Below are 26490 nucleotides of genomic sequence, written 5' to 3'. Positions count from 1 at the left end.
TGTGTCAGCAGCATTCTGAGAAACTACTGAGAACAATAACAATGGGTGGAATAGAAATTACAGTAACACCTCATCAAACACTCAATTCCTGTAGAGGAGTAATATCAGAATGGGATCTCGTTGATGTTCCTGATCAGGAGATATGTTCAGAACTTAAAGAACAAGGGGTGGCGGTTGTTTTGAGGTGCATCCTGATACGTAGGGATGGTCGCCTGGTTCCATCCAAGAACAACATCCTTACTTTTAATACACCTAAACCTCCAACATCTTTAACACGTTCGCTGCCAACTACGAGTATACTCGTAGTTGGTAAACCAGCCACACAAGCCAGCTACGAGTATACTCGTATGACGCTTACCGCCGGCAACGAGATTATTGTACTGACCTTGAAGAAGTGAAAATGCTTGGCTTGTGGAGCTAGCATCAAAACTAGCAGAGCATATACCATCTATTCTCATAGATGGTATATGCTCTGCACAAGCCAACTACGAGTATACTCGTATGACGCTTACCGCCGGCAACGAGATTACCGTACTGACCTTGAAGAAGTGAAATTGCTCGGCGTACGGGAACAGACTATGCCAAAGTAGCGTGGCAGCGAACATGTTAAAAGCAGGGTATCTCAGCTGTCCTGTTAGAATGTACATCCCTAACCCACTGAGATTTAAATGTCAGAGATATGGACATGGCCAAATTATCTGTCGTGGTTCTACTACCTGTGTCTGATGTGATAGTAAAGAGCATGATAACAAATCTTGCTGTGCAAGAAAAGCTAAATGTGTCAACTGTCAGGGAGATCATCCAGCTTACTCTCGTGAATGTCAGAAATGGAAAGATGAAAAAGAAATACAAAAAAATGAAAACAAAGCAAAACATAACATATCAAGATGCAAAAAGAAAGCCAGCGACTATCACACCTGCTCTGAGATTCTCTTATGCTGCGAAGGTAACAATTAAGAAAGTACCAACAGCAACTCAAACTTGTATGTCTGTTCCACCATCCGATAATTTTACTATACCTGCACCTTATGATCGCAAGTACTTCTCTGTTGAGCATATCAATCAAATGACCTATGGCCTTACTCTAGAGACAGCTCCAAAAATGGTTCCACTCAACAAAAATCCACTTGTCCAAAACGTATGGCAAAGATATCACTTAAAGATAAACCACTAGACACTCCCACTGATAACATGGATACATCTGTACCCACTGAAAGTAAACTAAATTTACCAACTAACCCTAACACATCAGATGTATTGAATATTCTACCAGAGGAAGAAATGGACACTGGCCATCCATACTTTCCTAAAACAATTGATAAATATAACAAAGGTAAGCCCTCAACCTCACGAAAACCAGACAAGTCTATAAAATCAAAACAATAGGAAAATTTTTGCAATGGAACTGTCGTGGATTTCTTCAGAATATCGATGATATTAAGATTTTGTTGCAGAAACACAAACTTTTTTGTTTCTGTCTACAAGAAACGTACTTGAGATCCAATGAGGACCCTGCCTTTAGGAATCTCACTGTTGTACACAAGGACAGAACTGGAAGTGGTCCTGCTCATGGAGGAGTAGCTATCCTAGTGGGCAGTCATATTCCTTTCCATCATGCTCAACTTAATAATACTGCTCTGGAAGCAGTAGCAAATCGCTTCTCCATGGGATTTTAGTGCCTGATTTTTTATTACAATATGTTCAATTTATTTACCACTGAGCTCTTATCTCGCAACTGCCTGAACCCATACTTTTGATGGGTAACTTTACTGGTCACAATACTCTGTGGAGTAGTGTCAACACTAATAGACGAGGTCGAATCATTGAAAGAATCCTTGATAATAATAACCTCTCCCTTTTAAATAGTAAACTCAATACTTTCTTCCATATGCCTACCCGTTCATATTCTGCAATTGATCTTACAATCTGCTCCCCTTCCATTCCTCCAATGCTCATGTGGGACGTTGAAGAGAACTTATATGGAAGTGATCACTTTCCTGTTCTTTGCACAAGCCACAGAAACTATGTTCATCCACACGGATACCTGTATGGAAAATGGACTAGGCTGATCAGAACACTTTTTCTCATCTTGCAAAATTTAATGCTGATACCATCAGCCAAACATCTATCAGTGAAGCAGTAAAGTACATAACAGAGTGCATTGGCCAGGCAGCAACAGCCTCCTTCCCGAAAACATCATCTCAGTTTTCACTTTATCCAAAGCTTGGTGGAACCCAGAATATCAGACAGCCAAAAAAGACCAACAGAGAGCATGGGATATATTTTGTAGCTATCCCACCACATCAAACTTCATAGCTTTCACACATGCTCGAGCCAGAGCACACTATGTGAAACGTCAGAGTCAAAAACAATCATGGATCAAATTTACTTCATCAATCAATCAAATGACCAGTCCAAAAATTGTATGGGATAAAATCCGGAAAATGAAAGGCAGATATAAAACGCACTGTTTATCTACTTTACTTTAGACACTTCCATAATGTAAGTGTTATTGCTGATCCCAAAACCATTGCAGACAATTTGGGAAAAAATTTTGCCAGAATCTCAGCAACAGCTTCATGTCCTCCTGAATTTTTAATTCTGAAAGAGCAGCAAGAGAAACAAAGGCTAAATTTTTCTACCAATGTTCTTGGACCATACAATCAGCCATTTGTTAAGGAGGAACTAAAAATAGCTCTCCTACTATCTCACCCTAGTGCAGTAAGGGCCTGATGACATCCATTATGAAATGATAAAACATCTACTATCATCTTCTATGGCTCTTCTTCTGTTATTATACAATAGAATACTTGCAGAGAAGAGTTTCCATCTTGGCATAACTCAATTGTCATTGCTATCCTGAAACCAGGAAAAGATCCAACACAAGCAAATAATTATTGAACCATTGCTCTGACCAGCTGTCTTTGTAACATACTAGAGAAAATGGTTAATGCCAGACTTCTCTGGTATTTAGAAAGCAACAGTCTTCTCTCCAATACACAATGTGGGTTCTGTAGACATCATTCAACTTTAGACTATTTGATTCGTTTAGAAACGTGTATAAAAGATGCATTTCTGAAGCGAGAACACCTTGTTTCAGTTTTTATTGACATGGAAAAAGCTTATGATACAGCCTGGAGATATGGCATATTAAAAGACCTCTATAACCTAGGTCTCAAAGGACACCTTCCTGTTAGGGCTGCCACCTGTCCCGAATTAGGCGGGACATCCCGAGTTTTAAGAAAATTTTCAGCGTCCCGAATTACACCTAAGCGGGACAACTTATATATTTAAAATACAAATATTATTAAATCATTAATACCGGTACCAATGTATTCAATCTTTTAATTTTTTATAAGGTTAGAATTACATATTCAACTTTGTCTTTTTCATTTTATACATTTAGAGGAGAGGAAGACTTTCATATTTGATAAGTGTGTCCCTCTTTGGACTTACCAAAAGGTGGCAACCCTACTTCCTGTATGTATTAAAAGCTTACTGTCCAGGCGAACTTTCCAAGTCAAAGTGGGAAGTAAGCTATCTCGACCATATCATCAAGAACAGGGTGTTCCCCCAAAGCTCTGTCTTAAGTGTGACACTCTTCGCTATTAAAATTAAATAAATCACTGAACAGTTTCCTCCCATAGTAGACAATGCTCTATATGTTCATGACTTCACAATTTACTGTCACTCTCGTAACATGAGGGTAATTGAAAGACAACTTCAGCAAGCAATTGATCATGTTTCTCTGTGGGCTGTTAATAATGGGTTTAGGTTTTCAACAGAAAAAAGTGTCTGTGTACACTTCTGTCGAAAAAAACGCTCTCCTCACTCAGACTCTGAATCAAGAATGGGATGCACTTATTCCAGTAGCTACAGAAGCCAAGTTCTTGGGACTTATCTATGACAGAAAACTTACATTTCTAGCACATTTGTCAACTAAGAGAAAAGTGCAAGAGAGAGCTTTGAACCTCCTTCACACTCTATCTTCTGCTAAGTGGGGGTGCTGATCGAGCATCATTGCTCCATATTTACTGTTCATCCTACATGGACTAGTCTCTTTTCTCTGCATCTGGAAGCTCAATACCACACACTTCAAACTGTCATATGTTTTTTTTTTTGGTATGCATGTTAAAGAGACTGTGCAGGTTTGGTATAAATGTTGACAACATTGCCTACACTGATCATAACAGCATCCCTCCATGGCAGGTTTGTATGCCATCCTGCAACCTCTCACTTTGTCAGATACAGAAATCTCATACTCCATCTGTCTATCTCCAATTGTTTAATGTACACAGAGTAGCACACTCTGATTTCTTGCCTACCTATACTGATGGTTCAAGAACTAATATCTCTGTTGGCTGTGCTGCTGTGTTTCCTGACATTACTATCTCCAACCAGATTCCACCTGATTGCAATAATTATACAGCAGAGTTGCATGCCATTCAGCTTGCACTTGTGCATATAAAAGAAACTGCTACAAAAAGTGTATAATTTATACAGACTCATTGAGCTCTTTACAGGCTATCTCCTCTCCTTTGTATAACCCATATCCAGTACTTTATGAGGTGTTACACCTGTTTCATAAAATGAAAATCCTTGATTTTGATGTTCGGTTGTGTTGGATTCCCAGCCACATTAGGGGAAATGAGGCTGCAGATGCAGCTGCTAAATCAGCTCATATTTTCTCCACATATTGTTTGACAGTACCATATACAGACAGATTATAAGATCAAAGCTAATTGTACAATGGCAGTGATCATGGCAGGAAGCATTAACAAACAAATTATTTGACATTAAACTAGAAATTAAACATTGGTATTCTAGTCAATGTACAAAGAGAAGAGAGAGGAAGTTGTTCTTGCTAGGCTCTGCATAGGTCACAGTTATCTTACACATTCTTATTTACTCAGGGCTGATGACCCTTCCATGTGTGAAAAATGCAATACATGCCTCACTATTTGTCATATTCTGGTGGAGTGCCAGTGCTTTGCACGAAAGAGGAATGAAAGTTTTGCCTATCCAGCCAGGCCATATACACTTAGGCAGATGCTGACAGACTCAGTCAGATTACGTGGTGTTTTTGTAGCCGTTGATCTTGTATATTTACATAACCTTGTTGTAATTTTGTTAATATGTAAATACAACATTGCCACACTTAATTTTTATATATGCATATTGTATAATAATTCCTCTTTGCTCTTTATGTATTATTGTAATCTTATCTATATGTAGATACTTCATTCCTTGACTTGGTTTTGTACATGCATTTTGTTTATTAACTTGTATTGTTATCTATTTATGTACTGCCTTAAATGCTGTAGTAATTTTGTTCATATGTAGATACCACATTACTAAATTTAATTTCTCTGCATGCATATTGTATAATAATTTCTCTTTGCCTATTTATGTACTGCTATAAAAATATTTGTTATAATTTTATCTATACGTATATACTGCATCATTTTTTTTTATTTTGGTATGAAGGTCAGCATTAAAAAGACAAAGAGAATGAAAATAGGCAGAAACATTGAAAATATCAACTGCATTGTGAATGGAGAACCTATAGAACAAGTAAAACATTTCAGCTACTTAAGCATGATTTTTAGTGAAAATGGTAAATTAAATATGGAAATAGACAACAGAATCAACAAAGCTGGTATGGTAGGAAGTCAACTGAATAAATTTATATGGAGTAAGAGAGAAATTAGCCAAAACACTAAATTAGCTGTATACAAGACAGTATTCAAGCCAATTTTAACTTATGGATCTGAGAGCTGGGTCAGAAGTAAAACACTTGACGAAAGATAGGAGACCGCAGATATGAGAGTCCTGAGAAAGATTAGAGGCATGAGAAAGAACAGATGGTATCAATAGCAATATTATAAAATAAACGAAAATATTATCCTCGTAGTAAACGAAGATATTAGGAAAGAACTTGACATTGTCAGCATCCAAGAATGCATTAGCAGAGTGGGAGAGGAAAGATTAGCAAAGTAAGTATTCTCTGCTAGGTTGGTAGGAAAAAGACCCAGAGGAAGACCAAGATATAGGTGGATTGATACAGTAAAAAGTTCCTTAGAACATAGAATATGAGATCTGATAATGTTGGAGTCTTGACAGGTAACATTTGGAGGAAAATTGCAGATAGGAAGTTAGTAATAATGTAATTTTTCACATACTGCTATCATATCCTGTACACTCCTTGAGAGTATATATATCAGGAATTCGATGATGATGTATATATTGCATCCCTTGGCTTGGTGTCTTGTACATGCATTTTGTTTATTAACTTTTATTGATGACAATTTCTGTACTGCTGTGACCTTTAACCTTGTGTGTTGCTGTGCCCTCTGCAGCAGTTCTGTTTATATGTAGATGATGCTTTGTGTTACCTATATTTTTATACAGGCATATTGTTTAAAATTTTCTTTAACTGCTTATGTATACAGTCATCCCTCGACATACGTCCGGGTTCCGTTCCATCAGGCAGGGCATAAATCAGTTCGGATGTAAGTCAATTCATTAAATCAACAGAGTTATAGGGGTTAGGGACTTAACAGTAATAAGTATACTGTCATTTTAAATTTTACTATAAAACTGTACTGTGCGTTACTGCCCCTATAAAACAGGAGAATAATCACCCAAATTTTCTTCCACAGTCACATCTTCATTACCTTCCCTAAGTGAAGGACCAGGCTGCAGCTCTTCTGGTGTAAGCTTTGGTTTTTGATGAAAATGTCCAATGTGCTTTGATTATTCCTCTTCTTCTTTTCATCATAAATTTGTTTATAGCAAACAAACTCATCGTGGACTTTCCTTTCTACTAATGAGTAGCGCTCAACCCTGGGATCCATGTCTTCAACCATTTTGAGAACATCGCTAACTGCAGAGAACGTTTCTGCAAGACCCCCCCCTTCACTGTGAATTGTTTAGCTACCTCTCCTTGTTTCTGTTTTTTCCTCTTCCTTTTCTCGTTCTTCCTCTTCTGCAACACGTTGTTTCTCCAGTTTGACCAATTCTTTGTTGATCAACTCTTCAGGGGCACTTCACTGTCGTCATCATTCACTTCGAGATTCAGATTGTTTGCCAGGCCCACTATTTCTGCACTCAATTTACAAAAGTCTTCAATTTTTTCAAAACTTCCAAAATTGTGCACAAACCTTTTTAATGTCTTTTTTCATATGCCACTCATACATTGAGAGATCACTTCGTCCCGAACTATGGCAATATTTTTAATAGCATGATAAATATTGAATGCTTTACAGAATTGTATGAGAGTCTGGTCGTTTCCTTCATTAGCAGAAATGGCTCATGATAAAGTTCTCCGTAGATAAAAATCTATTTAAAAAGAATAATGCAGAATACATGGAACAAGGAACTTGTTCCAGGACAATTATTAGTAAGAAAGAAAGTTTGTTTACAGATTTTTTTTATTTTTTTATTTTTTATTTTTTTAAAGTTTGAAGTTGGATATTTTCTGAGTTTTCTCATAATTCTTTAATGTTAGTTACAGGATTAAATGTAACAAAATCGATTATGAAAGGAAACTAGCTATGCAAGCAAAAGAGAATCCCAAACAGTTCTTTCAATATGCTGCAAGCAAGAAAAAAACTGTACATGGCAAAATGATTTTAAGGAATGACGATGGTAAAGTTTAATCTGTTCATTAACGATATAGGGAAGGGTCTAAGTGGGACAGTTCATTTGTTCGCTGATGATGCAAAGTTGGGTAGGGTGATAGTGAATGCAGAAGATGTCAAAGTCTTGCAAGATGACTTAGATAGATTGGAGTTCTGGACTAAGGAGAATGGATGTCAATTTAATGTGACAAAATGTAAGGTTATGCATTTCGGAGTGAAAAGATTAGCAGCAGTATACCACATTGGTGGAACTGTACTCCAAGAGATTGATGAGGCCAGGGACTTGGGAGTGTTGGTGGATAGGGAGATGAAGTTTAGGGGGCACATTGCGAAAGTAGCTAAATCAGCTCATCAACTCACTTGGTTGTTGAAAAATACCTTGACGAGCAGAGAAAAACAAGTTATTGTACCTCTGTACCGAGCCCTGATAAGACCTCATCTCGATTATTGTGCCCAGATTTGGTCACCTCGGTTCCTTCTTGATGGGGAGGAGGTTGAGAGGATCCAGAGGCGAGTGACTAAGATGATAGCAGGTCTATGGAATGAACCATATGAGAACAGGTTGAAGATTTGTGGGTTGCAGAAACTAGTTGATAGGCGGAAAAGGGGAGATATGATTGAGACATTCAAATTACTAAAAGGATTCTATAGGATTAATTCAGATGATATTTTTGAGATCAGGACTGGTGGTGGGAGAACTAGGGGACACCCATGGAAGCTGGGCAAGAGCGTGGTTAGTAGGGGTGTTAGAGCTGGGTTCTTTACTTTTAGAGTGGTAAATGAGTGGAATAAGCTGCCAGAGTCTGTTGTGGGTGCTATGACAGAGCGAGTTCAAGGCAAGGTATGATAGATACTATGAGAATGTTGAACAGCTGTGTGAACATGATGTTTATGGCCTCCCTCGATGAGTCTAAGGACTCCTGGAGTAGCCCGTGGTAATAATAATAATAATAAAAATGGCAGACTCTATGAGGTTTTACATAGATCAGTAATTAAATCTGAACAACTGTCTGCCATTACCCCAATTTTATCCAGAACAAGTTTCTTCATTTATTAAAATTTTGGGCATGTATTGTTTTAAGCCACTGATAATTTTTATTTTTTAATATATATGTTTATGCAACAGTATAATCACTGACTTTGTTTGATCCCTAATAGTATGCTTTGATATTTAACATGATCCTAGAACTACAGCGAATTGCCACACAAGTTCATTTTAGCTGATTTGAATTCTGCTTTCAAATCAGCTGAAAGTTTGAAAGTAAGAATTAAACTTACTGTTAAACTGCTTTGGTGATTCTTTCTGACATGAGCAAAATATTTGTGACTTTTTAATAGTTAATTATAAAACTACATACCTATTTTTAACTATGTATTACATCTAAAGCATTGTTATGATTTACAACTAGATCTGTCTTGGAACAGTGCAGATTTTCATTGGATTGAATGCAATGGGTTTCTTAATCAGTGCTAGAAGCTTTGGAATTGAGTATGCTGAAAGTTTTCTTATTACCAGGACATTTTTTAGAATGCTGTGAATGTATCCTGGTAAGATGCCAAGAACACTGATAATATGTTAGATCATTCATTGATCAACCATATCTCTTTTGTGAACTGTACAAATTCTGAAATAGTACAACTGAAGATTCCCTAACCTACAGATCACCTATGATTTGATCTTAAACCATTCCAGTTGTTCTGACAACTGGAGTGGTTCACACTTATGTTCACACTTATACAGATAAATTGATGACAGAGGAAACAGATACCAGTTCAAAGGCTGTCAAGTGAGGTTTATATTTTAGACTAAATGTACAGAGAGAGAGAGAGCTTTCCTCTATGGAATTGCTATCGCATCCTCTTCTGGCTTTGGTGTTAAGCCTTATTTTTACAGATTGCATACACTTTAGAGACCTTACATAATAAGAACAGAATTAGTGGCTCTTTTACATATTTTATAGACAAAAATATGAAGATTTATTCACATACAAAAAATTTAATAGTAGCATTTCTCTCCACCCTAGCTATTAGGTTTTCAAATAATTCTCAATGTGGTGATGATATAAAATATATAATAATAATAATATGTTGCCAAATAATAAACTATTTTAAATTAGTTTTAACATTTTAATTTCTAATTGAATTTTTTAGGCTCTTGTATTATTGACTGGAGTGGTGGCATTCATGGTCAATTTATCTATATACTGGATCATTGGTAATACTTCTGCAGTGACGTATCCTTTTAATTTTTTGATAATATAAAACTACATGATAACACTCCCAATAGAGAGAGATTATTCCTATTGGTATGTTATAATGTGTGTCTGTTATCCTATTAGTAAATAAAATGATAGGAAAAAAAAACTTGATCTGGATTCCATGCTCATATATTAAAATAGGAAAAATACTTGAACCAATTAAAGTTTTCTATTTTTTGATACAGATATCTGTGGAAATTGACAGTTTGCATTAACATTTTTATTTCCTTCATTTTTTGATGTATTGATAAAATAATATTTATAAATTATTGAGTAAGAGGTTAGCAAAAAACAAAGGACTTCAACATTATTAAAATCATGGTATACAAACATAAATCATGGTGAATTTAGCTGCTTAGCACAAGCAGTGTATGGCACAGTTTTGTGTCCTAAAGATGTCTGTCTTGGTTATGCAGTTGCTCTAGTTCTCTACCACACTAGGAACTATAGTGTGATAGAAAGGTTAAATGCCACTGCTCTTCCACAGGAGGACCTGTGAAACTGCAGCAAAATCCATACTGATAGCTACTGATTAGTTAATCAACTGCCAGGTATTGCAGAAGTAAGCTATTGATGATTTCTCAGTTATTTTTGGAAAGACTGATGCAAGTGATTTGAAATAGTTATGGAGTTAAGTAGATAAGCATCATTTGTGTGTCTTTTTTGGATAAATTGTACGCGGACAAAAAGAAAAAAAAAGGCAGTGTATGGGTTGGTTCTGGAACACAGGCTTTGAGAACTACTGGAAGGAATCTATCAGGACTGGAGGGCTGTTTTGAAATCAATGTTGGTGAGGAATTCTCCTGATTTCTCAGATGATAGAAGATTACAGAGTATATTAGGTGTGAAGTAGTAAGAGGTAGAGGACATTTTCCTCTTCATTAATGTAAGATTGGAAAAAAAAAATTGTGATTGAGGGAGGGAAATCTTTTTTTTTTTTTTTATGTTCCTGGACAAACAATCATCTGTTGGAAATGGTGGTAAGTGGGATGAGCAGAAATTGTAGTAGACTTTAGCAAAGATTCCCCCTTCCTCATTTTTTTTTTTTTTAAAGCATAGCTGTTTGGATATAGAGGAAAAATTCAAAATAAAATAAGGAATGAATAATATAAAAATAATTTCTGTTATGAGTTCAGAGCAAATATGTATGTAAATATTGTATTTATTTATTTATTGTTATTATTTATTTATTTATTTTTTCAGTATCATTTTCACACATTAGAAACTGAAAGGCCTGTAGCAAATAAATGCTGTGGATGGGCTAGGGAATCAAGAGCAAAGTAATCTATTGATATTCCTCTTTAAGATGTGAACATTGTAGTCCTTGGAGAATATTATATGGGAAAGGCTGCTCCACAGAACTGAGGTAGATGGAATGAAATACATCTTTAGTAGCAGGTTCAGTGAGTCAGCAGTTCAATTGTAAAAGGTTGTTGGGCAGGCTTACAAGGTTGATCTGAAAAGTTCTTGGCCTCGACCATAGATGGCAACACTATCAGCAAGATTTTTTTTTTCTAAGTTGGTACATCTGTCATAAGCATCCATGTGAAATTACAAGTCATTCTATCAAGTAGTTTGTTTTATACAGCTGTCTGAAGCAAAAGTGTTGTTTGTATCCCCCTTGAAATGGATAAAATTGAGCATTGTGCAGTTATAAAATTCTTTGTAAAAGGTTTAACAGCAAAAGAAATTAATTCGAAGTTCATAAAAGTTTATGGGCACTCTTCTCCTTCATTTTTGACAATTAAGAAATGGGCTGCCGAGTTTAAACATGGCCATACCAGCCTTGAAGATGATCCATGTAAAGAATGTCCAAAAAGTGTAACAACAAACCGGGTATGGTAGTCTGCAATAAACTAGTTTATTTGTAACTCAACTCTCCAATCAATGATTTGAAACTAGTTTGAATGCTCTCATATGCTGTTAATTTAGTTCTTTGGCTAATGTTTCTCTTATATGTTCACTCACTGCTTAATTTTGACTATCATTCACCTGGCAATCTGCTATTATGTCTAACCCATCTCCATTTACATGCTTTTCAATAATTCAAATATTCTCTGCTCTAGTCCTCTCTCTCTCGCATCTTGTTCATGTGTAACATTTTTCTCTCCAAGGCTCACTTCCACAGGTAAACACTGGGATAAACACACATATACATCTCCTAACAGATACAGCATCATCTTTCCTGATATGTATCCACAAAGGATGTACAGCATCTGATGACAGCACTGCAGATAATCTTTATGCTGTCAAAATGCTTTGTTTTATAGCATGATTCTTCCATTTATTTCTTTATCCCATTTTTCCTTAAAGCTAACTGTCCAAGATAAATATAGTCAAGCACAATTTAATTACGATTAACTTCTAATTTTAGTTCAGATTGACCGAATTTGTCAGCAATTTTGGTTCAGGTATGTTAATTTATAACTCCTTTTCTTGCTTTTTTCTATCAAAGTTATTTAGAATTTTCTAAGCTTATTCTTCATTTTTTTGTTAACCAGACAATGTTATCTGCAAAATTTAAATTATTTAGATTTCTTCCACTGATGTTAATTACATAGTTTTCCCATGATACATTCCTAAAGACGTCTAACTAATCTAACAGAACACAATTTGGGTGATATCACATTTGCTTGTTGCACTTCTCTCTCAATGCAGAATTGCTTTCCTAATGTTCTGACCTTATACTGACTGCTGAGTTCTGAAATGCAGTTTCTAATGAGTATTATCATAATACTCAGTACCATCGACAGAGTGTAGCATAGAGGCAGCCTGCCTCACGGCACGGCTTAATAAGGCGCTCGTTCAGCCATGTTGTGGTAGGCGCTGTCGCTATGCTAACAATTCCTGTTAGTGTAGCAAGTGCGGAAAGAAGTTCTTCCAAGCTTAAACTAATTAAAAATGATTTGCAAACAGCAATGACCCAAGAAAAATTGGTTGGTCTAGCAACTATATCGATAAAGGCAGACATAGCTTATAATTTAAATTTAAATTATAAGCTATAAACGAAGAGCTTATAAACAGTTTTATTGTGCGATATCCGCGTAGAGCAAACATTTAATTAATATTATTATGTAATCATTTTGCATTAATGTTTCTCTTATAATAAAAACAAAATAGCATTTGGAGATTTTCTTATATTTTTGTCTTATTATCCATCAGGGACGATATTTAATCGTTTACCTCAGGGTGCAATCTAATCTGACGATGGCCCTGATAATACTCATACTATAATTTAATGGAATAACTACAGCACAGAAAGAAATAAACAGCAGGTTCCTGTCACAGAGACATCTTTAGGAATACAATGTTAAAATTGTAATAACATACACAAAAACACAAGAAACAGTCAGTGAAAGAAATGAAATTAGACTATATGAAGACTAAAGTCTTATGAGGAGTGCCCTCTTTGGGTGCTCTAGCCTTAGTTGTTTAGCAGGAGAGCTAAGAATTAAAGGTTTCCAAATCTTGGGAAGTTTAATACAACACATTTATTAAGATTAGACTGTTTTTTAAATCTGCCACTGATTCTAAAAAGAATGTTTCAAGTTTGTATTTACAATAGAGCACGATAGTTTTCTTCCATCTGATTGTCTACAAGTTAATCCAAGGCATAGTCTACTAGACCTGACTGACCATAGTCTGTGGATATGTATTTTTTGTATTCATCTAGGCATATGTTAACAGATCTGCCAGCTTACCATAATATGATAAGATGCAAGAACAAGGAACCGTATAAACACCTGGAACAGAGAGTGGGAGGAAGTGGATCCTTATGAGAGCAGTTATTCTCTTGGAAGGGCACCTTATATAAACAAAGTATTTCAATGGGCTCTCCCCAATTTCTATATAGAGCATTTTAAAAAACATGCCCTTGGTACTGCCAGTGAGAGAGATTAGTGAATCATCATTAACCTCTCAGACACTTTAATCACAACAACTGACACACAAGTTGGCTTAAATTTTGAAGCTTGAGTCTTGTCATATGAAGCAGTGCAATCTTTACTTTCCTTCTTCTCTCTGAACTTGGTCTAATGTAAGACACATATTAAACAAGTATGTCAAGGCAGATTCAACTCCTGGCACATCCCCTCAAAACACAAGGTGATATACCATAAAGTTCCACAGCCAATTTAACATCAGGTTTACTCAATTCCCCACATACCTCCTGCTCATTTACAATCAATATTTCCTCCTCCCTGTCTACAGCACTCAAACTTTGCATGCTGTCACATTCACATGGATGAAATACCATTATGAACTATTCATTTACTATCTCAACTATACCCCTGCAGCGGTTATCCTTTTATGACTTTCACCAACTAACACCATTCTTTCTTCTGCTGGCTACGTATTAAAAGAACTCCCTAGGATTATTATTTATTTATTTATTTTTGGCTTTATTAACTGCTGCTCATACTGCACTTCTGCTACCTTTAACAATCAAGTCATCTTCTTTACTTGTTCTTTGTATTACCAATTATTACCACTCCTCTTATGTTGCCTCCATAATGCCTTTTTTTTCTCTATATTGTATACTTAATCTCTACATCCATTTTACACCTATTTAACCCTCTGACCTTTAGAATACATTTGGATATTGCTTCTGCTAGATAGTTCTTGAATAGCACCCAAGCAGCATTAATCTCCTTCCCACTGAACTCCTCATTCCATGCTATGGCTCCAGGCTGTCTCATAAGCGTTTCATAATCACCAACTTTGTAGTTCCATATATATTCTTTCCTCACACAGATCCTCGTTGGCAGCTATCCATGTAATCAGTTAATCATCACTCACCAACCAGAGGGAGATAAAACACTCATTTATAATGGCATTTTCTGAAGAGATGACCAAATCCAAGACCCTCAAATCCTCCTATGCCCTCTGTCACATACTGCCTAAGATAGTTGTCTCTCAAAAACACAAATTCTCCTCCCTTATTTCTGGATACTATCTCATCATCCCAATCTATATTACCATAATTAACATCACCCATAATGATTACCCTTTTCCTATTTGCTTATACATTTTATAGTGACCTCTCCATCACCAGATCTATAGAGCAACATCCAATTAATTATTTCATTCTATTCACCTCTGTCTCATATCACACCGTCTCTAAACCACTGCCACTATTTTCCCCTTGCATGTACACAACTCCTTTTCTATCATCAAGAGCGCTCCATCTCCCTTATTGCCTTTTCCTCCATAAAAATCATTATACCCTTCATCTCTATTCCTGCCAGGATGCTGTCCTCATCCAAACACATCTCACTTATTCCAACAATTTTAGGATGAATGAACTCGATCAATGCAACAATTTTGTTCCCCTTATTTCTAATACTTTTAGCATTTGTATACAAGCATAACAGTTCATTTCTGAGTTTATAATAAGTTCCTCTGATACAACTTATTAGATATGACTTCTCCATGCCTTTCTCCAGCCATTCCTCTCACATTATTCAACCCAGAATCCTTTCCAGACTCAATAATCACTTGCTTATATCCCAGACCATTCCTTACTTGCCTACTCATGCATTCAATACTTATATCTGATTGATATAACAAATGAAAGGTTTCTTGAAATCTACAAGCACTAAATATGTAGGAAGATGATATTCATTTACTTTTTCTATTACCTGGGTAATGCTGTGGATATGATCTATTGGAATCTTGCTAGCTTGCTTTAAAGTTTATTTTTCACTTGGTCAGACTATAATAAATTTAGTTTAATCCTTTATCCAAGTGTGTGCAAACAAAGTTTGTGCCTGAAAGTATCTTCAGGACTGGGGTAAAGTGGTACAACCCTGGGCAACTCCTTGCAAAGGTGGAACAAGCTACCAACACTCCTATCTCAGTATCTCCCATAATGCAAAACACATCTTTGCAGATATGTATAATGTTATGCATTAAGGGAAGGGCCATTACCCAGACTAGTTTATTACATTTATTGGGTCTCTTCAGTGGGAGCCAGGCTCAAGTGGAGATACCAGGCAGAAGCATTAGCAAGGTCATCTCCTCCTATAGGAGTTGCCAAACGGTGTGCCACCTTTTTATTAAATTACTCTGGTTTTAGAGAAAGATGTTGAAAGTTTATTTTTCACTTGGTCAGACTATAATAAATTTAGTTTAATAAAGTTGTTAAAAGCTTGCATATAGAAATGGGTTGACAGAAATCTATACTTTGTAATGAACAGCATAGATTTTACCAAAGGAAGGTCATGTTTGAAGTTAGTTACTGTTAAGTTAGTGGATACACTGTGATGTTTTTGGACTGTGCTAAGGCTTTTGACAGGATACATGGAAAGCTGTTGCATAAACTGGAGAATATGGGATTGGATTATAAAGTATTAGGGTGGATAAGAGGATGGCTGGCTAACATATATCAAAAAGTGTCCCTGCACTTTTTTGATATATGTCAAAAGGTTCAGGGACACTTTTTGATATTTGCAAGAGTTAAGGTGACTAGTAGTGTACTATAGGGATCAGTCCTTGGTATTCATTATTTAATTAGTGACTCTGAGAAGAATCTGACAGGTGACATGGTTATTTGTTGATGATGCAAAAATAGCAAGGGTAATTAGGAATACAACTGACATGCAGTACTTGCAGAATTATACATAATAAATAACGGAAAAACTCACGTAGAAATATTATTTAATAGTATAATTTTCACCTGTGTGTCACAGGCATCTTCAGTACAATTAAGCACAAAATTAAACACTAACTGACAATTCCAAAAAGCGCCACCTAAGTAGCTGGTGTAAGATAACTAAAAAGGTCAACAAAAATCTTACACCAGCTACTTAGGTGGCGCTTTTTGGAATTGTCAGTTAGTGTTTAATTTTGTGCTTAATTGTACTGAAGATGCCTGTGACACACAGGCGAAAATTATACTATTAAATAATATTTCTACGTGAGTTTTTCCATTATTTATTATGTATAGTTATGTCTACTCACGGTTTACCTCTTTTAAAACTTAGTACTTGCAGAATGATTTGAATAAGCTGGAATTTTGGGCATGTGAAAATGACCATTGGTTCAATGTTAGTAAATGTAAAGTTATGCATTTTGGAATGAGATATCTAATGTCAAATACCATTGGTTGGATTATGCTAGAGGAGACTGATGATGTTACACATGTTGAAGTTCAAAGACCATATAACAAAAATTGGAAATGCAACTCAGACGATAATTGCAATACAAATACAAACCCTGACAAATATGAATAAGAGAGTCATTTTGCCTCTTCAAGTCTATGAAGAGGCAAATCATAGTCTTATCTGGACTGTTGTGTGCAGATCTGGTCTCCTGGTTTCCATGATGCTGATATAGTGGAGAGAGTGCTAAAGATGATATCGGGATTGTGGAATACAGATTGAGAATTTGTTGACTGCAGACACTAGAAAACAGGAGAGAGAGGTGATGATATGATTGAGACTTACAAACTACTGAAAGGATTATACAGTATACCAGTAGATGGAAGTTTTCATTTTATGGGAGGTGGGGAGAGGACAAGAGGGCACCCATGGAAGTTGAGAATGAATGCATCAAGAAGGTATTGAGAGCTAGATTTTTCTCATGTAGAGTGGTGCATGATTAGAATGGTTGTCTTTGGTGGTGGTGAGTGCAAGTAGTGTGAATGAATTCCAGAAAATGGATGATAGCTGGTGTGGATATGTCGCCTTCCTTGATGAGTTCATGGCTACCTGCAGATTTCTCTTGATAATAGTAAATTACATAGGACTTCTTCAGGTGTGAAAAAAATAAACTATCAAGAGGCAAACTTACAGTGAAAGATTAGTAGAGACAACAAATATATCATGTTGGATTCTGATAATTAGTTGTCAGTATGTGCACATTAGCATGCACAAAAGTTTATATATATATATATAAAATGTAATTTTCCAACATTTAATTCCTGTCCTGTCAGGTGTCTTCTCCCTCCAGGAAATTGACTACCATGTGTCTCCACCATGTCCTATTCTGCACCTCTCTGCTGCATTCCTCATATGAGAGATAGGTCCAGTCTTCTATATTTTTCATCCACTCCAGTCTTTGTCTTCCTCTTTCCCTCAACAGTTCCTTCGAGAAGTGCCCTTTGTAGGCAGTTATGTATCAGAATATGTCCCAAATATCTGACTTTTCTCTTTTTAATTTCTTTCATCAGGCTCCTGTTGATGCCTGCCATCTCTAGTACCTCTTCATTTGTCTTTTTTTCTTTCCATGGTATTCTCATAATTCTTCGCAGCATACACATTTCAAAGGCCTCCAGTTTTTTCACACTCAGATTGGAGAGTGTCCATGTCTCTACTCCATATAATAATGTAGACCATATTAAAAAAAAAAAGTTTAATTTTCTTGACCAAAAAGCTCTGGAAATACTTTTATTGGGATTATATTGATCAAGTGCATATAATAACAACTAAGTTAATATCAACTAGTTTCACCAACCAACTAAGTCTGTTGGCATCTTCAGGATACATAACTGATGTACGGCACTAAAAAGTAAAAAACTGTTACAAACTATAATCAACCAATTCCAATTATATTAAACAAAGCTTTGTTTAATATAATTGGAATCAGTTGATAATAGTTTGTAGTACGGCACTAAAAAGTAAAAAACTGTTACAAACTGTAATCAACCGATTATAGTTTGTAACAGTTTTAATTGGAATCGGTTGATTATAGTTTGTAGTATGGCACTAAAAAGTAAAAAACTGTTACAAACTATAATCAACCGATTCCATTTATATTAAACAAAGCTTTGTTTAATATAATTGGAATCGGTTGATTATAGTTTGTAACAGTTTTTTACTTTTTAGTGCCGTACATCAGTTATGTACCCTGAAGATGCCAACAGACTTAGTTGGTGAAACTAGTTGGTATTAACTTAGTTGTTATTATATGCACTTGATCAATATAATCCCAATAAAAGTATTTCCAATGTAGACCATATGTAGCATTTGGAGATTCTTAGTCTTGTTTTCAGATTTAATTCTCTAGATGTTAGTAGATTTTTCATACTGTTGAAAGTTGACCTTGCGATTTCAATCCTTTTTCTAATTTCATCTTCTGTCCTGCCATTCTCTGTGATCAAGTGTCCGAGGTATATGTATTTTTGCACCTGTTCTAATTTATTTCCTTTTATATCGATGCATATTTTTGGTATTTTCTTTTCTCTTGAAATTATCATGATTTTTGTCTTTTTAAAGTTGAAACTGAGGCCATACTGTTCACTATACTTGAGGGTTTCATCTATAAGAGTTTTGAGGTCATATTTGTTTTCAACTAGAAGAACCGTGTCATCTGCATATCTTAGGTTATTAATATTTCTGCCCCCTACAGTGATTCCTTTGAGGTTACTAATTTTATTAAATATTTCTTCTGTGTATAGGTTAAAGAGAATCGGAGAAAAGACACAGCCTTGTCTCACACCTTTCTGAACTGGGAATTCTTCTACCAGTATAGAATAACTGTTGCTATGATTTATATCTGTTTCAGTAAGGAAATACTGTGATTAGACATATTGCTTAAAATTATAATAACGGAATTAACTCACATAAAATATTTATTAGTAAAATTTTTGCCTGAGTATCACAGGCATCTTCAGTACATGCAAAAAGGCTAATTTAACCAAAGGGTGCCACTTGAGTAGTTCATGTAAGATAACTAACAAAGGTCATTAAGTTTCCTAATTTATTTAAAAAAATAATAATAAAATAACACACACACACACACACACACACACACACACACACACACACACACACACACACACACACACACACACACACACAATTCTTCTACCAGTATAGAATAACTGTTGCTATGATTTATATCTGTTTCAGTAAGGAAATACTGTGATTAGACATATTGCTTAAAATTATAATAACGGAATTAACTCTCATAAAATATTTATTAGTAGAATTTTTGCCTGAGTATCACAGGCATCTTCAGTACATGCAAAAAGGCTAATTTAACCAAAGGGTGCCACTTGAGTAGTTCATGTAAGATAACTAACAAAGGTCATTAAGTTTCCTAATTTATTTAAAAAAAAAATAAATAAAATAACACACACACACACACACACACACACACACATATATATATATATATATGGATAATTTAAAAGTTAGTACTTTTTAAATCAGCTAATCTTTCCTATCTCCCACAAAGGGGATAGATGTAGACCATTAGAACTGTTTAAGTTGGGAGAGTGAAGCAACGTTTCAAATGTTTCTTTATAAAGCCGTTCCAAGAGGAGCCGACTTTTGTGAAGGACTCTTGTCTTGTTCCAGTGAACTCTGTCTAGTGTTGATGGCATGCTCTGCAAGTCCAGACTATTCAGGTTCAACGTATTGAATATATCACTTGTGTTTTCTTCTATCCGAATAAAAACAGATGTTCCTGTTTGTCCGAAATAAGATAACCCACAAGAGCAAGGAATCTGGTAGACACCTGGAAAGATGGCGATTTTTCTGATGGGTTGAAAGACAACAAAAATATTTAGTGGTTTTAAAACTTTTGCTGTGCTTTCACTAATGCCTTGCACATAAGGGATAGGAATATGCATTATTTCTTCTGTATTTGAAGAGGAAGATATATCAAAACTACTTAAAGCTCTTTTGATGAAAGAATTTTTATATCCATTAGATAGAAAAGAGGAAATATATATTGCAATTCTTTCTGTAATAGTTTTTTTCCTTTAAAAACAAGTTATATCAACAAATTGAAGGGACAACAATGGGCAATCCTATATCTCCTGCTATCGCCAATTTCTGTATGGAGTACTTTGAACAATGTATTTTTGACAACATTTCACCTAAACCTACTCATTGGTTCAGATATGTAGATTTTTGCTATCTGGAATGGCTCTTCTGATGAATTACAACAGTTTGTCTCTAAATTAAATGCACTTCATCCAAGGATCCAGTTCACCCTAGAAGTAAATAAGCAGTTAGCCTTTTTAGGCCATTATATCCATGCTGAATCTCATCACCATCCCAGTCAAAAGGCGCGAACTGTTAAAAAACTGGTTCATCGGGCACACTCCTTTTGTTCTTCAGAGGAACTATTGCAGAAAGAATTGCAATATATTATTTCCTGTTTTCTATCTAATGGATATAATAATTCTTTCATCGAAAAGCTTTAAGTAGTTTTGATATATCTTCCTCTTCAAATACAGAAGAAATAACGTTTATTCCTATTCCTTATGTGCAAGGCATTAGGGGAACATAATGAAAGCTTTAAACCATGAAATATTTTTGTTGCCTTTCAACCCATCAGAAAAATTGCCACCTTTCTCACTTCTCCAAAGGACAAGCCTTCACATCTCAGTCATCCAGGTGTCTACCAGATTCCTTGCTCTTGTGGGTTATCTTATTTCAGACAAACGGGAAGATCTGTTTTTATTCGAATAGAAGAACACAAGTTGTATATTCAATACCTTGAACCTGAACAGTCTGGACTTGCAGAGCATGCCATCAACACTAGACATAGTTCACTGGAGCAAGACAAGAGTCCTTCACAAAAGTCGGTTCCTCATGGAACGGCTTTATAAAGAAACGTGAAACTTTACTTCACTCTCCCAACTTAAACAGATCAGATGGTCTATGTCTGTCCCCTTTGTGGGAGATAGCACTTTTTAAATCAGCTAATCAGCTGATTTTAATCAGCTTTCCTTCCTTTTAAATTGTGTGTGTGTGTGTGTGTGTGTGTGTGTGTGTGTGTGTGTAATATGTTATTTATTTTAAATAAGTTAGGAAACTTAGACCTTTTTTAGTTATCTTACATGAGCTACTTAGGTGGTGGTGGTGGTGCCCTTTGGAATAGTTAGTTATTGTTTAATTAGCCTTTTATTGTGATGCCTCTGATACTTGAGTATCAGAGGCATCATCTACTGATGATGCCTCTGATACTCAGGTGAAAATTCTATCAATAAATAATATTTCACGTGGGTTAATTCTGTTATTATAATTTTAAGTAATGATTTATGTCTCTCTAGGGTACAATGGTATGAACCCCATGAATTACTAAACTCCCAATTTATACCTTTACAGTACATCATAACTCTACTGCCAAATGTGTTCTAGGTTGGTTTCATCTTTGTTAGGGTTAAATGGGAGAATCTAGAGGGGGAACCAACCATTCATCCACAGTCATACACTCGTAACATGTTTTATCATTTTCTGTTATATTTTATATGTTATATATTCTTTTAATTATTAAAAGAAAGTGTAGAGTTGGAAACTAATATCCTAAAAACTCTTTCAAATTTGAGTGCCAGTATTGGCAAAGGGTGATAGACATTTGTATGTGAAAAGGTATGTCCAGAAATGGCAAGTGTTCATTGCAGTTTAAAGTATTAAAACGACTTTTGTTTGACAGAAATCTCAGCAAAGAAGGTCAAAAGATGTGTGTTTATCTTTTAGGATTGCAACAAGATGACTAAAGCCACGGGGCAAATGTTTTGTTTGTTAACTGGAGGTTTTTCTGACCAGTTTGTTTTGTATGGAGGGTAGGAAACCCTACTACATCTGTATGAAACTGACCAGCAAGATGGTGATGAGGAATAATTTTTCTCATTTCCTGCCCTTCCGACTGCAGTTCTCTCCCACCAGTGTCCTACTCTCTACCCAATTAACATAGTTTTTAAATCATTGATTATTGCATATTACTGTACTTCAGTATACATCTAAAAAGTTAATCATAACATGGAAATAATTAAGTTGCAATTGTGAAATGAGTATTTTAAATATACATGAATAGATGGTCTTTGTTGGGCAAAAAAAAAAAAAATCTTCTGGAGCCCATTCTTATTTTCATTAATTCTTATAGTAAACTTTGATTCTGTTAATACTGTTCTGTTTGTAGATATGATTTTCACATATGTATTTCTATTTAAAAGTGGGAAAATAATGTATATTTTTTGATTCGTGACATAATTCATAACATAGATGATAAAACTAGTTTGCCTCTGAGATGCTATCTGTCAGTTTTATAAGTTGCAAAGGAACTTATTCTTAGTTGTTCTGCAACTTTGCACACAGAGCAACTAACTTGTAATAGTACAATGACTGTGTATTGTGGAATAATAAAGAAATCATAATTTGAACCCACAATTTTCTGATGTTTTAGATAATAGAAATATTTTATGATGTTCTAATATTTGAATATAAATTGTAAAATGCATTTTCAAATATCAGCATTTGTATCCACATGGAAATGGAAGTTGCATCTATGGTGCTAGGCTGCCCAAAGGAAGACTGTTCTACATTTGATTCTAGTCACCAATTAGAAAGCTTTTTCTAAGCTTTTCTTCAACTAGTTTCTGAGTCATTTGATCCCTGGCATGCACAAAGTAAGATTTTTTTCTAGAAAATTGATTATAGACCTCTCACTATTTCAAACAATAATATAGTGCTAGGGACCACAAGATGGCAGCAGTTGTTTGCCATACTCTCTTCTTCAGATCAACAATCAATAGTCTTGAGCCAGTTATCATGACTGACTGACTTCCAGTTTCTGAAAAGAGTTGGTTGGTGCTATATGGCTGTGCCTACTTCCTTCAGGGAATAAAATGTGTTAGCAGATTTCTGTATTTTTTATTTATGTGTTCAGATTTTATCAGTTTTAATTCTCTCCTGATATTTATTTTGTATTATTTTCCTTTATTATATAAAAAAAAAAGATATAATGTTATTGGACAGTTGAAATTTTGCCTTACTTTACTTGGTGGATATATGCTATTCCGGGACCCCATACAGCCTATTCAAATGCTAGGAATATTCATGACATTTATAGGAGTATTTTTGTATACTCACTTTAAGGTAAGTCTAAATTTAATATTTATAATCAGAAGAAAACTCACCAGTACTTGTGCACATCCTATTTGAAATCGATCAAAATTATTAACTGCAGAATATTTGGATTTGCTGAGACACACCAGTTTATACATATACACTCATGTTCATAGAAACCACATCACCTTACATAAATAGTTTTTAGTAGTTAAATGGTCATTTTCATTGTTTATCATTATATAGTTCATTGTATTACATCATCTGCTGATGGAAGAAGGCGACAGGAAGAAATCCACTGTCTACACCATGCCAAGATTAAGTTCTAAAGCCGCTCTGCTTCAAAAATCACTGTGTCTCATCTGAAGAACTGAAATGGGACTGGGAAGAACAAACAGTAATTGTGGCAAGCTCTGTAACTGTCAGGAAAAGACTCATTCAACATGAATTGATAACCAGGCACCCTGTTAAAAAAAATGAGATTGGCTTGGTTAAATTGGTGCAAAGATCATGCCATATGGACCCCTGATCAGTGAAAAAGAGTAATTGTTTCTGTTGAGAAAAAGTTTAGGGTGCTGACGGCAGGCAGACAGTTCCATGATCAATCAAATTCTCGGCCAGTCAGATGATCTGGGGCTAATATGTCATATAATGGTGTTGGTCACTCACATTTCACAAAAGGTTCAGTAAATGCACAAGTGTACCAGAAAAATTTTAGAACTGCTGCCTACTATCAGAGACCACTGTACCGTAACGATGAACTGCATCTTTCATAATGACTCGGTTCCTTGTCATAGTGCATTTTATAACCCTAAAATGATGCAAATTGAGTTTAGTATAATTTTATACTCGTAAGTTAATAAGTGGCTGAATGAACTTTAAGAATTTGTGATACCATATGGAGACTGAACTACATAATAAGCTGAGAACACTTCAGGAGCTTCAAGAAGCCATTATAAGGTTATGGAACCATGAATTGACAGTTGCATCCATCAGGAAATTGATTTTTACAATGCTCCACTAATGCCAAGCTGTAATAAAGGCAAGAGGATGACCCTCAAAGTACTAAACAGCAAAAAGTAAATTTTTAGCTTTGAATTTTAATAAAACTTTGTAGTTGAACTAAATTTTGATACTGGTATTTGTTTTTCTAGTGAAAATATCACTGCCCACTCCATTTTGAAATATTTGTATGTCCAGTTTATCATTTCTTAATTATGTCATATCTTGAACTAAAAAGAGCCAAATATTAATCAAAAATAAAAATGTTATATTGCCTTCTTCATTATTTGTGACAATTGTAGTGTTATTATCCCTTTTTAAACAGACATTCAAATTTAATTACCAAAAAACAAAAAAACATGGTTACAGCAGGTGATACAGTTTCTATGAACACCCTGTATTGAGTGTAAATACAGGGTGGCCTATTAGTCATGAAGGAGTTTAAACATTTAATACTTTCATTATTCATTAATTATTTAAAAAAAATTTTTTTTGTTGTTATAATGAAATACAAAACCTAGAGATATATTTTTTTATTAGTTTATGAAAAATCCACATCATGTAAATGCCTTCCATTTTTGGCTTCACAAAGATTGGCCTATTCTACATCATGTTCCATGACAGCTGTTAATGTTTCTGGCTGCAGCTCCCTAACTTGCATGAACGTTCTCCTTCAGCTATTGGATTGTTTTTACATACTCGGGTAATCCCATAGGAGAACATAAATGCAGAAATTAGGGCACCAGCCAAAAACATTAGCAGCTGTCATGGAATATGCCACAGAAAGGATCTGTCATTGTGAAGCTAAAAATGGAAGGTATTTACATGATGAGGTTTTTCATAACTAATAAAACTTCTCCAGGTTCTGTATTTCATTATAACAAAAAAATTAAAGCTCTGTGTGTGTGTGTGTGTGTATTTTTTTTTTTTTCGTTTTTAGTTAGTGTGCAAATTAAATCATGCATGATTTTACAATAGTGAGCAAATAGTCATTTTATGCTGTTGCATTGTAAACTTATGAAAATTTTTTAAGTTCATTTGTACATGTTGAAGGCTTATGAGCTGATTTAGTTTAATTGTTAGCACTTGTGGTCACTGGCTAGACATCAGTGGTGTACAATAAAACCCTGAAGTTACGCAGTAGGTGGGACCAACAAAAAGCGCGTAAGTCGAATTTGCGTAACTCGGGGTATAATTTTGCATGTAATTTATATATACAAACATACAATTGGGACCAAAGGTTTACAAAAACACTTATATTTTTTTTAAGAAATATAATCATAATTGTAGTTTTTCGTACATAAAAAAAAGAAAGTTATTTCTTTTTTTGATGTCGATGGTTTCATAAAATCTAATAGATTCGTCTGACAGCATAATGTCTTTTTCTTGTCACGCAAAATTTCTTCATAGCAAGCTAATGATTTTTTTATTCCTTGCCTTGTGGCTACAATTCGTTCCTCATTAGAATCTATGTCCTCCAAAATCTGTAAACCTTTCTTTTATGATTGTTCTTACTGTGGATTCCTGTAGATCAGACTTCTTTGCTAGCTCACAAATTTTCATTCCGCCTTCAAAATCCTTAATAATGTTGAGTTTTGTTTCCAAAGTCAATTTTTTCTTTTCTTGCTAGCTGTAGAAGAATCGGACTTGCTTCTTTTGGATGACATTATTATTTTTTATATGATAAAATTTTTATCAAGAACATAACATTAAACAATTTCAAGGTTTGTAGACTATAAAAAAACGTGTATGAATGGAGACTGCGCAAAACACCTCAGTGCTTGT

The 26490-nt window shown here is 35.1% G+C and overlaps 1 protein-coding gene across 3 annotated transcripts in view; it reads left to right on the top strand.

Annotated features, from left to right (window-relative positions):
• The window catches only part of LOC150109230 (solute carrier family 35 member E3-like), a 113795-nt gene that overhangs the window by 73448 nt on the left and 13857 nt on the right, over nt 1-26490 (top strand). For all 3 annotated transcript variants that reach the window (XM_090406483.1, XM_090406474.1, XM_090406468.1), the window contains exons 4-5: nt 9795-9877; nt 23595-23733. In XM_090406483.1, coding sequence (XP_090262609.1) covers nt 9795-9877; nt 23595-23733 — 222 coding nt within the window. The remainder of the gene's footprint in view (nt 1-9794; nt 9878-23594; nt 23734-26490) is intronic.

Source organism: Typopeltis vanoorti, chromosome 2, assembly GCF_054136105.1.
Source record: "Typopeltis vanoorti isolate ZY-2024b chromosome 2, IOZ_Tvanoo_1.0, whole genome shotgun sequence".
Taxonomy (NCBI): domain Eukaryota; kingdom Metazoa; phylum Arthropoda; class Arachnida; order Uropygi; family Thelyphonidae; genus Typopeltis; species Typopeltis vanoorti.
The sequence above is the reverse complement of the archived record's forward strand: the minus strand, read 5'-3'. Positions and strand labels throughout refer to the sequence as shown.